At 46.4% G+C, this 10,955-nt stretch overlaps 1 protein-coding gene across 1 annotated transcript; it reads left to right on the forward strand.

The window, feature by feature from the left end:
* Positions 1-271: 271 nt before the first annotated feature.
* Positions 272-6,971, forward strand: LOC134948102 (uncharacterized). Its single transcript, XM_063935886.1, has 2 exons — positions 272-540; positions 2,754-6,971. Exons 1-2 carry the CDS (start codon positions 497-499, stop codon positions 4,054-4,056), a joined length of 1,347 nt encoding a protein of 448 aa, XP_063791956.1. The 5' UTR covers positions 272-496; the 3' UTR covers positions 4,057-6,971.
* Positions 6,972-10,955: the final 3,984 nt, after the last annotated feature.

The raw sequence follows: 10,955 nt of genomic DNA on the forward strand, positions 1-10,955 counted from the left end.
ATCTTTCATCATTATTAGTAACTTTTATATAGCACCAGCATACTCCGTTGCGCTTTACACTTGGGAACAGAGACTGGGTACTAAGAGGCCGCAGAGAGGTAAGAGGGCCCTGCTCGCAAGATCACACTCTATATGGATAACGTTTTCAGTGAGCTCTGTCCCAGCAAGTTCCCATGTGCTGTGTGACGCGGCATTATCACATGCAGTCTGGGGAATGGGAAGTGGCTGTGCTCCCTACTCTCTGTCTGCTGGGTGTGTAATCACTGTACATCACTTAGCCCCACCCCACTATTTACACTCGCACGGCTTGTCACTTTCTCCGTGGCTTAATGCTGCTGCTCAGAGCGCAGCGGAGTGTCTGGCTGGATGGAAGTAAGAAGCTTCACGTAACATTATATATATCTTCAGACGGTATATACAGGGAGGGGGGGCACACCACACAGAGAAACTGGAGAGGAAGCTGAAAGAGAGAACTTCAAGCAACAGCCGAGAACTCATGACTTGTACACGGGAAGAACAGACAAGGACAGGAGAGCAGAGGTGAGACCATTACACCAATCGCACACTCAGTAGTATATACTCACACACCGCACATGTATACCAGCACTCTAGGTGTGAGCTACAGAAATACAGCCAATGGGAAGCCTAGCTACGGGGCACTCGATGTGACTGCACAGGATAAAATAAGACATGACCTTGTCCCTTTACTTCTGGGAGATTGATTGCAGCTCCCAGCCAGAGGGTGGTACTGCCATAACCACATAGCAGGTGGATGGTCGCTGGCACCAGTGGACACAGAGACCCTGCCAGGGAGAGCTGAGAGAGATAAAGTACCAGTCAGTAGCTCCTTGCTGTAATTACAGGCTGTGTTTGAAAAATGACAGGAGCTAGTACTTTATCTCTCTCCAAGTTGTCATACATCTCCCCCTATTACAGATAGAGGTAAATGTGTATTTAATTGTTTTTTTACCTGATTCAGTCACCGACACAACTATATTACATAGATCTGTATACATCTGTGCTGGTTCTGTGGTAGAGACCAGGGAAATAGGGTCTGTCCGGCCCTCTGCCAGGTGTAAGGGCCGCTTCCGTCACTGCGTTATCTCATCACCAAATAAACCAGACAAACTCCTCAATGTGACAGATTCCTCCGAGAGTCTATCATACAGGACTGCCAATTCCAAGGGAAAACACACGATTGGCTGAGAAAGTTGAAGTATAATAATATTTGCAAAAAGTTATAATGCAGGAACAGAATAATATCACAGCGAGGGGGGAAGGGGGGTGGGGTGGGACTGTGGTGAGTGACGGAGAAATCTCTGACTGATGGAAGGGGAGATATGCCAGAAAAAGGGCTTAGCTCGTCTTCATAAATAGACCCCTAGATCTGTGTGTGCTTTACATTGCTGGAGGGTGGGGGGGTTCCAGTTGCCTGACGACATTAGAAGTTTTGCAATGTCGGCACTACCATAAGCATACCCATACATGCCCAATACGTGCGCAGCTAAGCATTGCGGTACTTCTGAGTTTCCCCACCCCATGAATTCTACAAGATTAGTGTTTATAGTGTATACTACTCTAATCAAGATTCTTAGAGACTTTGACCATTGCATATTGGACCATAATCTTAATCTGCCCACACCATGCTCTCGCCCAGTCATGCCACACCCACTGTAGGTCACGTTCCCCTTGACAGTAGAAAATCAGGATTATAGGCGGGTATGCAAATGTTTATGTTGAATTGTGAAAGGGACATTTCACTTCACCACGTAGCCGAGCCTATTCACCTTACCGCCACCTCCCCTAGGGGAAGCGCACCATCTGATCACGACGTGGCCCCTTAGACCCACGCGTTTCAGGAAATTACAAGATACTTTCATCAGGGAGATGATGTTCAGACCTCTTTCTTTTTCAGTAACCCTCTTAGTGGCGCATACAATGCAGTTATCAAAAGGCTACACAAATTCTCACAGCGTTTTAAAGATTGGCTGCCTATAAACCCTGACCCAAAAGACGCTTGAGGAACACGACCATTATGAACACGTCACTAGCTATGATGAAACACAGTTTAGCGCACTTTCAAATAATTTCATGACCCTACCTGATATTGCAGAATTACAGATGTCGGGAATGGCGGCGTGGTAGGGTGTATGCGGAGCAGGTTCTGTACTAACGCCCCGTTTTACTCTATAGACCCTGAAAAGACGAATGAGAGCAAAACATCAGTCACGGTATTCAGGGGAGACAGAAAATAAAACAAGAAAATTATTTTGCCCCCCAACCACCACATCACATATATACCCGTTGGCACCGCACGTATCACAAGGGCACCGGGTGCCATGCTTACAGAGATCTGTGCATGCGCGCTACTGAAATTGCGCCTGCGCAGTAGACCCTGGCAAGTGCGGGAATCGAAGAGAGAGGAGGGGCCCACACTGAAGCCGCACAAGGGCCCTCCCCTCTATTGATCAGCCCCTGGTTGACACCATTCACCATGAGCCCGCGTCATTGGAAAGGCGGCACTATGTGCCCAGCCCACCTGGAAAGACAGAGCTAGATTAAAGGATCTATTGCCAGGACAAAAAGGTCAGTGGGCTGGAGCCCGCTGACGGAGAGCACACTTCTGGGCCATCAAACTGTTGGGCAATATAAGTGGCGGGGGGGGGGGGGAATGTGTACACAGGGCATGCTGTATTGGTAATAGAAACGTCTTTGCCTACTGATCTTACTAAGGCATAATTTTTTGTTCGCAGATCTACAAGGTGGAGATTGTTTTCCTTGAAGCAAAGTTTCTTCCTGTTCTGCGCCCTAGTGATCCCATGCACGCTATTTGCACATTTTTACTTGCAAAGAAAACCAATATATTCCCAGAGAACTTTCCCAAAATGCACCCATGGGTCGGCAAGCCACGACACCATCACACCGCTACCAGGCAACAAATCCTTTATAATAGCCCCCTACTACGACGACAGGGAAGGAAAAGTGATTCGCACACTAGGAATCGTTCACACAGAGCTAAAAAGACTCTACTGCTATCTCTGCTGTACGGTGGAAACGGGCATGCATGTTTCAGAGGCGAAAATCGTCATCCACGAAGACCGGTTCGGCTTTCCGTTCGGCTTGGCCGACATCATTTGCGATGAGCCGCCAAACTGCCGACCGGCATACGTGTATCTTAACGAGTCTCCCGCTGAGAACATAACGAGGCTGACCAGGTTTGAAATTCAAAACCGCGACCGCGGGGAATTTAAGACGAACTTCACGGTCTGCATTTCTACCTTGTACGGAAACTACAGCAACGCCTTACAATTCATTCAAACCATTGAAATGTATAAATTGCTGGGGGCACAGAGAGTTACCATCTATCTCAAAAACTGCAGCCGCCAGGTGGAAAAAATCTTGGAGCACTACAGTAGAGAAGGGATCATTGAAGTAGTACCGTGGCCCATTCACAGGTATTTGCAGGTTTCCCAAAAATGGTTCTATGAGGGGGACAACAAAGAGATCGGCTACTATGGACAAATGGCAACGCTGAATGACTGCCTCTACAAGAACATGTACCGGAGCAGGTTTGTGCTACTCAATGACATCGATGAAATCATTTTGCCATCTGGACACAAGACTTGGGACAATCTGATGGAAAGTCTTCAGAAGCAGAACCCAGGTGTTGGGGTTTTCCTGTTCGAAGCATTCGCTTTCCCTCAAACTGTAGTCACCGACGGGAACTTTTCCGGTATTTCATCGTGGAAACAGGTACCGGGATTCGATATACTGCAGCATATCAACAGGGAACCACCGAAACCAGATATCTTCAATGGCCGGAAAATGATTGTGGACCCAAGGAAGGTGGTACAAACATCCGTACACTCAGTCTTAAATAGTTTTGGGAATTCTATCAAAGTCCCGCTGGAGACTGCCTTAGTGCACCACTGCAGGTCACCACAACAGCTAAACCTGAATAAATCGTTATATATTGATGATAGGACTATTTGGAAGTATAATGTTTCATTAATTAGGAATGTGAATCAGGTGTTGAATCAATTATCTTTGCAATGACAAAAAGAAATTCTATATATTGAACATTGATAGTCGTTACGGGTTATTTTCAAGATTGAGCTAAGCTCTAGACATGCATATAAAAATGTGTGAATTAAATATTTTGCCATGTAATTTATATAATATAGATATTTTTTTAATTAAATTGGAAGAAAAAACAACACGCATTCACAATGTGCCTATTGTGTATAGAATAATGCCTGCACGTTACAGTTCATCCCTTTTATTAGAGGTCTATACACAGTGGATGGGTTTTCGGAGAAAGCTGGTGAATCTCATCACTAGAGGGGTAACTGCCCTGCGTAACAATTGCAGAAGTAGGTTGGGCTCTTAGAGTGGCCCTTAGCAAAAAATTCTGGAAGTTGGCTCACGCAGGCAGGACAAAATGAACTGTAGCCTAGGCCAACACACAGGTAGGTGGGGTTATAAACACCACTCTTATCTAGCCACATCTGCAACACACAATGCTAGACAATATATACAATACAGGGCGCTTCCTAGAGAAAGATACGCAATGCAGAAGCATCCTAGTGACCGCCATACAATAAAGTAAGCTTAATAATAATAATAATTATTATTATATAATAAAAAGAGCATCTTACAATTGGCATACAATACAGGAATACACTATTGTACACTACGGTTGTATCATACACTATTTACCAGTGTACAATACAGAGCGCATCAATGCCAATAATTATACCCGTACATGTCTAAGTCTACTACAGAAGAACAGTACGGAAGAAGCTTTCAGCTTCCATGCCACTGAGTGACCCGTCTATCTTTATATATATATTGTCAGAAGTGGGGGGCCCCGGCTAACATGCAGAGCTGGTTCTAGACCTTGTGGCACCCAGGGCGAAAGTTTCCTGTGATGCCGGCTGCAGCGGGCGCACACAGCGCTCGCTGCAGCCGGGGAGCGGGGAGGATTAGTAGCGGCTCTTGCCATGGCGGCGCCCTCAGGGTAGCGGCGCCCCGGGCAAAAAGCCTGCTTGCCCGTGGCAAGAGCTGCTACTGCTAGCATGGACACTAGCAGATTTCTGAGAATGGAGCACTTTTCAGTTACCTTATGTGGGTCGATGCCATGCGATTAAGAAGGTCAAATTTCCACTATACATAAAGGCCACCAAACTGCTTCTAAGCAGAATAGCTGGTGCAGCCATTGGCGTTTCTATAATGGGTGCAGTATGTGCAGTGCACACGGGCCCCTGGGTCAAGGGGGCCCCACATGGCACACATTTAAATACTTGACTTCCTGGAGTACGTGCTGCAGCTGCAGCAAAAAATCACTAGGAAAATGTCCGCCGTGCATGCCCAGTACTGATTGGGCACCATGTTTCCTGAGACCTGTTCATGCACAGTAGACTCTGAGTCTAGCACAATAGGGGGCCCATACAGACTCTGCACATGGGCCCCCTCCTCTGTTAATCTGCCCCTGGGTGCAGCTAAGAAAATGATCCTCTCCAGGTGGACTGAACCAGAGACCCCTACCCTCAGCCCCTTCTTACAGAGAATGAAGTATCCTTCTACTATGGGCTGGACAGCAGAGTCCATTAATAAGAAACTGGAAGTGGTGACCCGGAAAGTAAAGAGCTGGAGAGGATGGAAATTCTCTCTGAGGGAAACGGTTGACTTGTGCAAAACCTATCTGATCCCATTGTTCTTATAGGTCAGTTATGTATGTTTCTTGCCACCACCACTGTGGTCAAAAATTGGCTCTTTGTTTATTCCTGCTGTTGTGGGGGAAAAAATGAACATGGTCAAAAGAGGCATTGCATGCAAACCGAGGGCCGAAGGGGGACTGGATATGGTCAGCAGCTTTTTTAAAGATGAACTTTGGGGGTCTGCTTTCAGAGACACCCCCCCCCCCCCCTCGGTGGGCAGACGGTTTCAGGGAATGGGTGTCCCCCTTTCTCACAGTATGGGTAGAAGGAGGCCGTTTGAAAAGTCTTCGGGCCAGGAGAGGCTACCTCCCGATCTATGTGATCCGATGCTTGAGAGTGTTTGGGTGATGGGGCTTGGAGGTGGGGGTGTTAAGGGACCTCGTTAGGAAGGAGTTGGGGAAGAGGGTCTTGCAAACTCACTTCCATGTCCCATTGGCCCTGAAGGGATCTCTCTGTTAAATTCTCAGAGGATCCCGTTGAAATTTAGGGACATCGCCTGGCTCTCATTCCAAGGGAAGCTCTATGTTAGGGGGAACCTGAAGTTTAGAAGACCCGATGATCGTGATTGTCCACGGGAGGAGTGTCAATTTCAGGAGGAGAGTATGGACCATTTCTTGCTTCAGTGTCCCTCTAATGTAGACATTTATAAAAGAGTGTTGAGTGTTCTGGGCATACCTTGCCTTTCTGGTTTGGATTACCAGGGTTGGGCCTATGGGGCAATCAAAAGGTATGAGGATTTTGATTTTTGCACAATTATTTATGATTAGTTTAGCTATCAGGTATCACTTATGGAATGCACGGTGCCAAGTTTCTTTGAGAAATAAAGTCCTTCCCTGTGAAGAGGTGGAGGGTTTAATATTACACAAGGTAAAATGGATGATGGAAATGGACGAGGAGAGATTGGACGTCAACAGCTGGTCCCTTTTGTGGCGCCAGCTGAAGCCCCCTTAGTGGGAGACGGAAGATCTCCAAGTCCTTCAAACTACTGGTATAACTGTGCTATAACTCTCTCACTTTTTAGTTGACTAGATTTTCAGGCTTCAGTTCATTTTTGAAAATGGTTGCATACACTGAAAGGGCTACCTAAACTTGTTATTCGCTTCTCATCTAAATTTTGGATTTGTCCAGGGCGAAAGCAGATTGCAAGGTGAGAATGGGGGTGGGTGTGTGTGTGTGTGGAATGAGTGTGGAGTGAGTGGTGGTGGTGGGGAATGTAAAGAAGTGTGCTTGGAGTATGCTGGGGCTCAGGAACGGGAGTGTGTGTGGGGGGGGGGGAGGGGGGGGGGGGGGGGGGAGTACGGAGGTGGTGGAGGAGGTTCGGATTGGAAAATAGTACATTTAGGGAGTTTTTGTTGAACCAAGTCATAAATTGAAGGAATAGGCAGGACCAAATGAGAAATGGTATGCGATTTTGCCAGTATAAAGATTTGTAAATGCTGTTATTTTTATTTATTTATTTGTAAATATGTATATATTATAATGTATGTAAGTTGCAATATTTGAAATAAAAAACATTTCCATTAATAAGGGAGGTTTGGCCGTAGTGCGTTTCTCTATTTGGTTGCACCAGAAATGACACTGGTCCTCAGAAGCAGCTTCCAATTAACCACTTGCTATAACTGAGCTCTAAACGTGTGCACGGTATATAGCTGCTGTGTAATGTCATCCATACACCCTGTTTACATTTCCTTTCTGGCTAATATTTGTCACCAGAAGGGTGGGTGGGGGGGGGGGGGGGTAGCGGGTAAGAAATCACTGTATGGGCGGGGCACTGCGTACACAGATACGCTCGTGATTGTTAGCTCAGTATGTCCCCTCAGGGATACAGTAATGTGACGCCTCAGATGACAGAGTAATGGTGGAGTCACCTGTTAGATGTTTGGACAGAATATTGGTACCTACAGAAAATACATTGTAATACAAAGAAACATTGTATAGATCCCCCCGGCGGTGCATACTGTAGATCCCCCCGGCAGTGCACAGACCACCCTGCCAGCACACAGACCACCCCTGGAGTGTATAGACCACCCCGGCAGTGTATAGACCACCCCGGCAGCGCACAGACCACCATCGGCAGTGTATAGACCACCCCGGCAGTGTATAGACCACCCCGGCAGTGTATGGACCACCCCGGCAGCGCACAGACTACCCCGGCAGTGTATAGACCACCCCGGCAGTGTATAGACCACCCCAGAAGTGTATAGACCACCCCGGCAGCGCACAGACCACCCTGGCAGTGTATAGACCACCCTGGCAGCACACAGACCACCCCAGCAGTGCACAGACCACCCCGGCAATGTATAGACCACCCCGGCAATGTATAGACCACCCCGGCAGCGCACAGACCACCCTGGCAGTGTATAGACCACCCCGGCAGTGTACAGTCCACCCCGGCAGTGTACAGTCCACCCCGGCAGTGTACAGACCACCCCCGCAGTGCACAGACCACCCCGGCAGTGCACAGACCACCCCGGCAGTGCACAGACCACCCCGGCAGCGCACAGACCACCCCGGCAGCGCACAGACCAACCCAACAGTGCACAGACCACCCCGGCAGTGCACAGACCACCCCGGCAGCGCACAGACCACCCCGGCAGTGTATAGATAACCTCGGCAGTGCACAGACCACCCCAGCAGTGCACAGACCACCCAAGCAGACCACCATGTCAGGAAATTAGGTGGAACAAAGTTTAGTTCCTAATAATGGATGTAGCTCAGATATGACCTGTCCTCTGACCCTCAAAATGGGATAACTAAGTTTTATTTCTATCATCAAAACTAGTGATGAGCGGGTTCGGTTCCTCGGGATACGAACCTCCCCGAACTTCACCCATTTTACACGGTTCCGAGGCAGCCTCGGATCTTCCCGCCTTGCTCGGTTAACCAGAGCGCGCTCGAACGTCATCATCCCACTGTCGTATTCTCACGAGATTCGTATTCTATATAAGGAGCCGCGCGTCACCGCCATTTTCACTCGTGCTTTGGAGATGATAGCGAGAGGACGTGGCTGCGTTCTCTCAGTTTCTGTGTTCAGTGTGCTGCAAATATCTGTGCTCAGTGTGCTGCAAATATCTGTGCTCAGTGTGCTTGCAAATATCTGTGCTCAGTGTGCTTGCAAATATCTGTGCTCAGTGTGCTGAAAATATCTACGTTCTCTGCCTGAAAAATGCTCCATATTTGTGCTGCATTGTAGTTGTGTGCAGTATATAGTAGGAGGACAGTGCAGAATTTTGCTGTGACCACCAGTATATATATATATATAGCAGTACGGTACAGTAGTCCATTGCTCTACCTCTGTGTCGTCATGTATACTATCCATCCATACCTGTGCTGCATTTTAGTTGTGCACAGTATATAGTAGGAGGACAGTGCAGAATTTTGCTGACCACCATTTTATATATATATATATATATATATATATATATCTATATATATCAGTACGGTACAGTAGTCCACTGCTCTACCTCTGTGTCGTCAAGTATACTATGCATCCATACCTGTGCTGCATTTTAGTTGTGCGCAATATATAGTAGGAGGACAGTGCAGAATTTTGCTGACCACCAGTATATATATAGCAGTACGGTACAGTAGTCCATTGCTCTACCTCTGTGTCGTCAAGTATACTACAAAAGTTCAGTAAAATGACCCAAAAATCAAAATTAAAAGCGTCTGATGAGAAGCGTAAACTTGCCAATATGCCATTTACGACACGGAGTGGCAAGGAACGGCTGAGGCCCTGGCCTATGTTCATGGCTAGTGGTTCAGATTCACATGAGGATGGAAGCACTCATCCTCTCGCTAGAAAACTGCAGTGCCACTCCTAGATGGGCCAGGTGTTTGTGTCGGCCACTTGGGTCGCTTAGCTTAGCCATCCAGCGACCTTGGTGCGCCTCTTTTTTTCTTTGCATCATGTGCTGTTTGGGGACTATTTTTTAAATCGGCCATCCTGTCTGACACTGCAGTGCCACTCCTAGATGGGCTAGGTGTTTGTGTCGGCCACTTGGGTCGCTTAGCTTAGTCATCCAGCGACCTTGGTGCACCTCTTTTTTTCTTTGCATCATTTGCTGTTTGGGGAAAATTTTTGAAGTGCCATCCTGTCTGACACTGCAGTGCCACTCCTAGATGGGCCAGGTGTTTGTGTCGGCCACTTGGGTCGCTTAGCTTAGTCATCCAGCGACCTCAGTGCACATTTTAGGACTAAAAATAATATTGTGAGGTGTGAGGTGTTCAGAATAGACTGGAAATGAGTGGAAATTATGGTTATTGAGGTTAATAATACTATGTGATCAAAATGACCCCCAAATTCTATGATTAAGCTGTTTTTGAGGGGTTTTTGTAAAAAAAAAACACCCAAAACCAAAACACACCCGAATCCGACAAAAAAAATTCAGGGAGGTTTTGCCAAAACTCGTCCGAATCCAAAACATGGCCGCGGAACCGAATCCAAAACACAAAACTCGAAAAATTTCCGGTGCACATCACTAATAACCTATAGAGTTACGAAATCACATATATGCTGTAATAGATACCCCAGTGTACTCTAATGGATGTGACCTAAGGAATACATTGTATTGCCCATCCTGAGTATATTGTACATGTCACCTGTTACGCTCCTTTACTCTTTATTTTGTCATGTTCTCTTATAAATCTCAGAGACTTTCCTTTAGCTGCTGGTTAAGACTAATATTACGTTACCTACAGGCAATTTCAAATACTATTGTGTTCACTATCGCTTCTCCTACATGAAACTATACGAGTGTGTAGTTATGAGATACTCACACTGACTTTATGGACTATTTTTCCTCTACTGAAAGTTGTAAAGTTTTACGATGTTTCTTTTTTTTTTTTATGGCATATTTCATAAGATATTTTGGGTTTGTGTTACCTCACTGCGATGCTCACCCTGTACTTGTGCTTTGATACCCAAAATATCTTCAATACACAGAAAAAAGTAGTGGTTGCTCCCTGCGCACTACCTTATAGGAAATTATACAGTGGTACGCAATAATTATAAGAAAAAGTTGATTTATTCAGTCACAATATATGTGGTAATACAGAATACTTCAAATAGCTGTAAAGGTGATCTGCATACATATTTTTCCGTAATGGCCAAAAAATTAATTTGAATAGAAATAAATAATTCCCGTATTAAAGGGGTCTGGGGAACTATTTATTTAGTTTCAAATTCAGCTTTTGGCCATTCCGGAAAAATATACGTGCAGTGGGGTGAGGCAG

This window comes from Pseudophryne corroboree, chromosome 8 (assembly GCF_028390025.1).
Source record: "Pseudophryne corroboree isolate aPseCor3 chromosome 8, aPseCor3.hap2, whole genome shotgun sequence".
Classification (NCBI taxonomy): Eukaryota; Metazoa; Chordata; class Amphibia; order Anura; family Myobatrachidae; genus Pseudophryne; species Pseudophryne corroboree.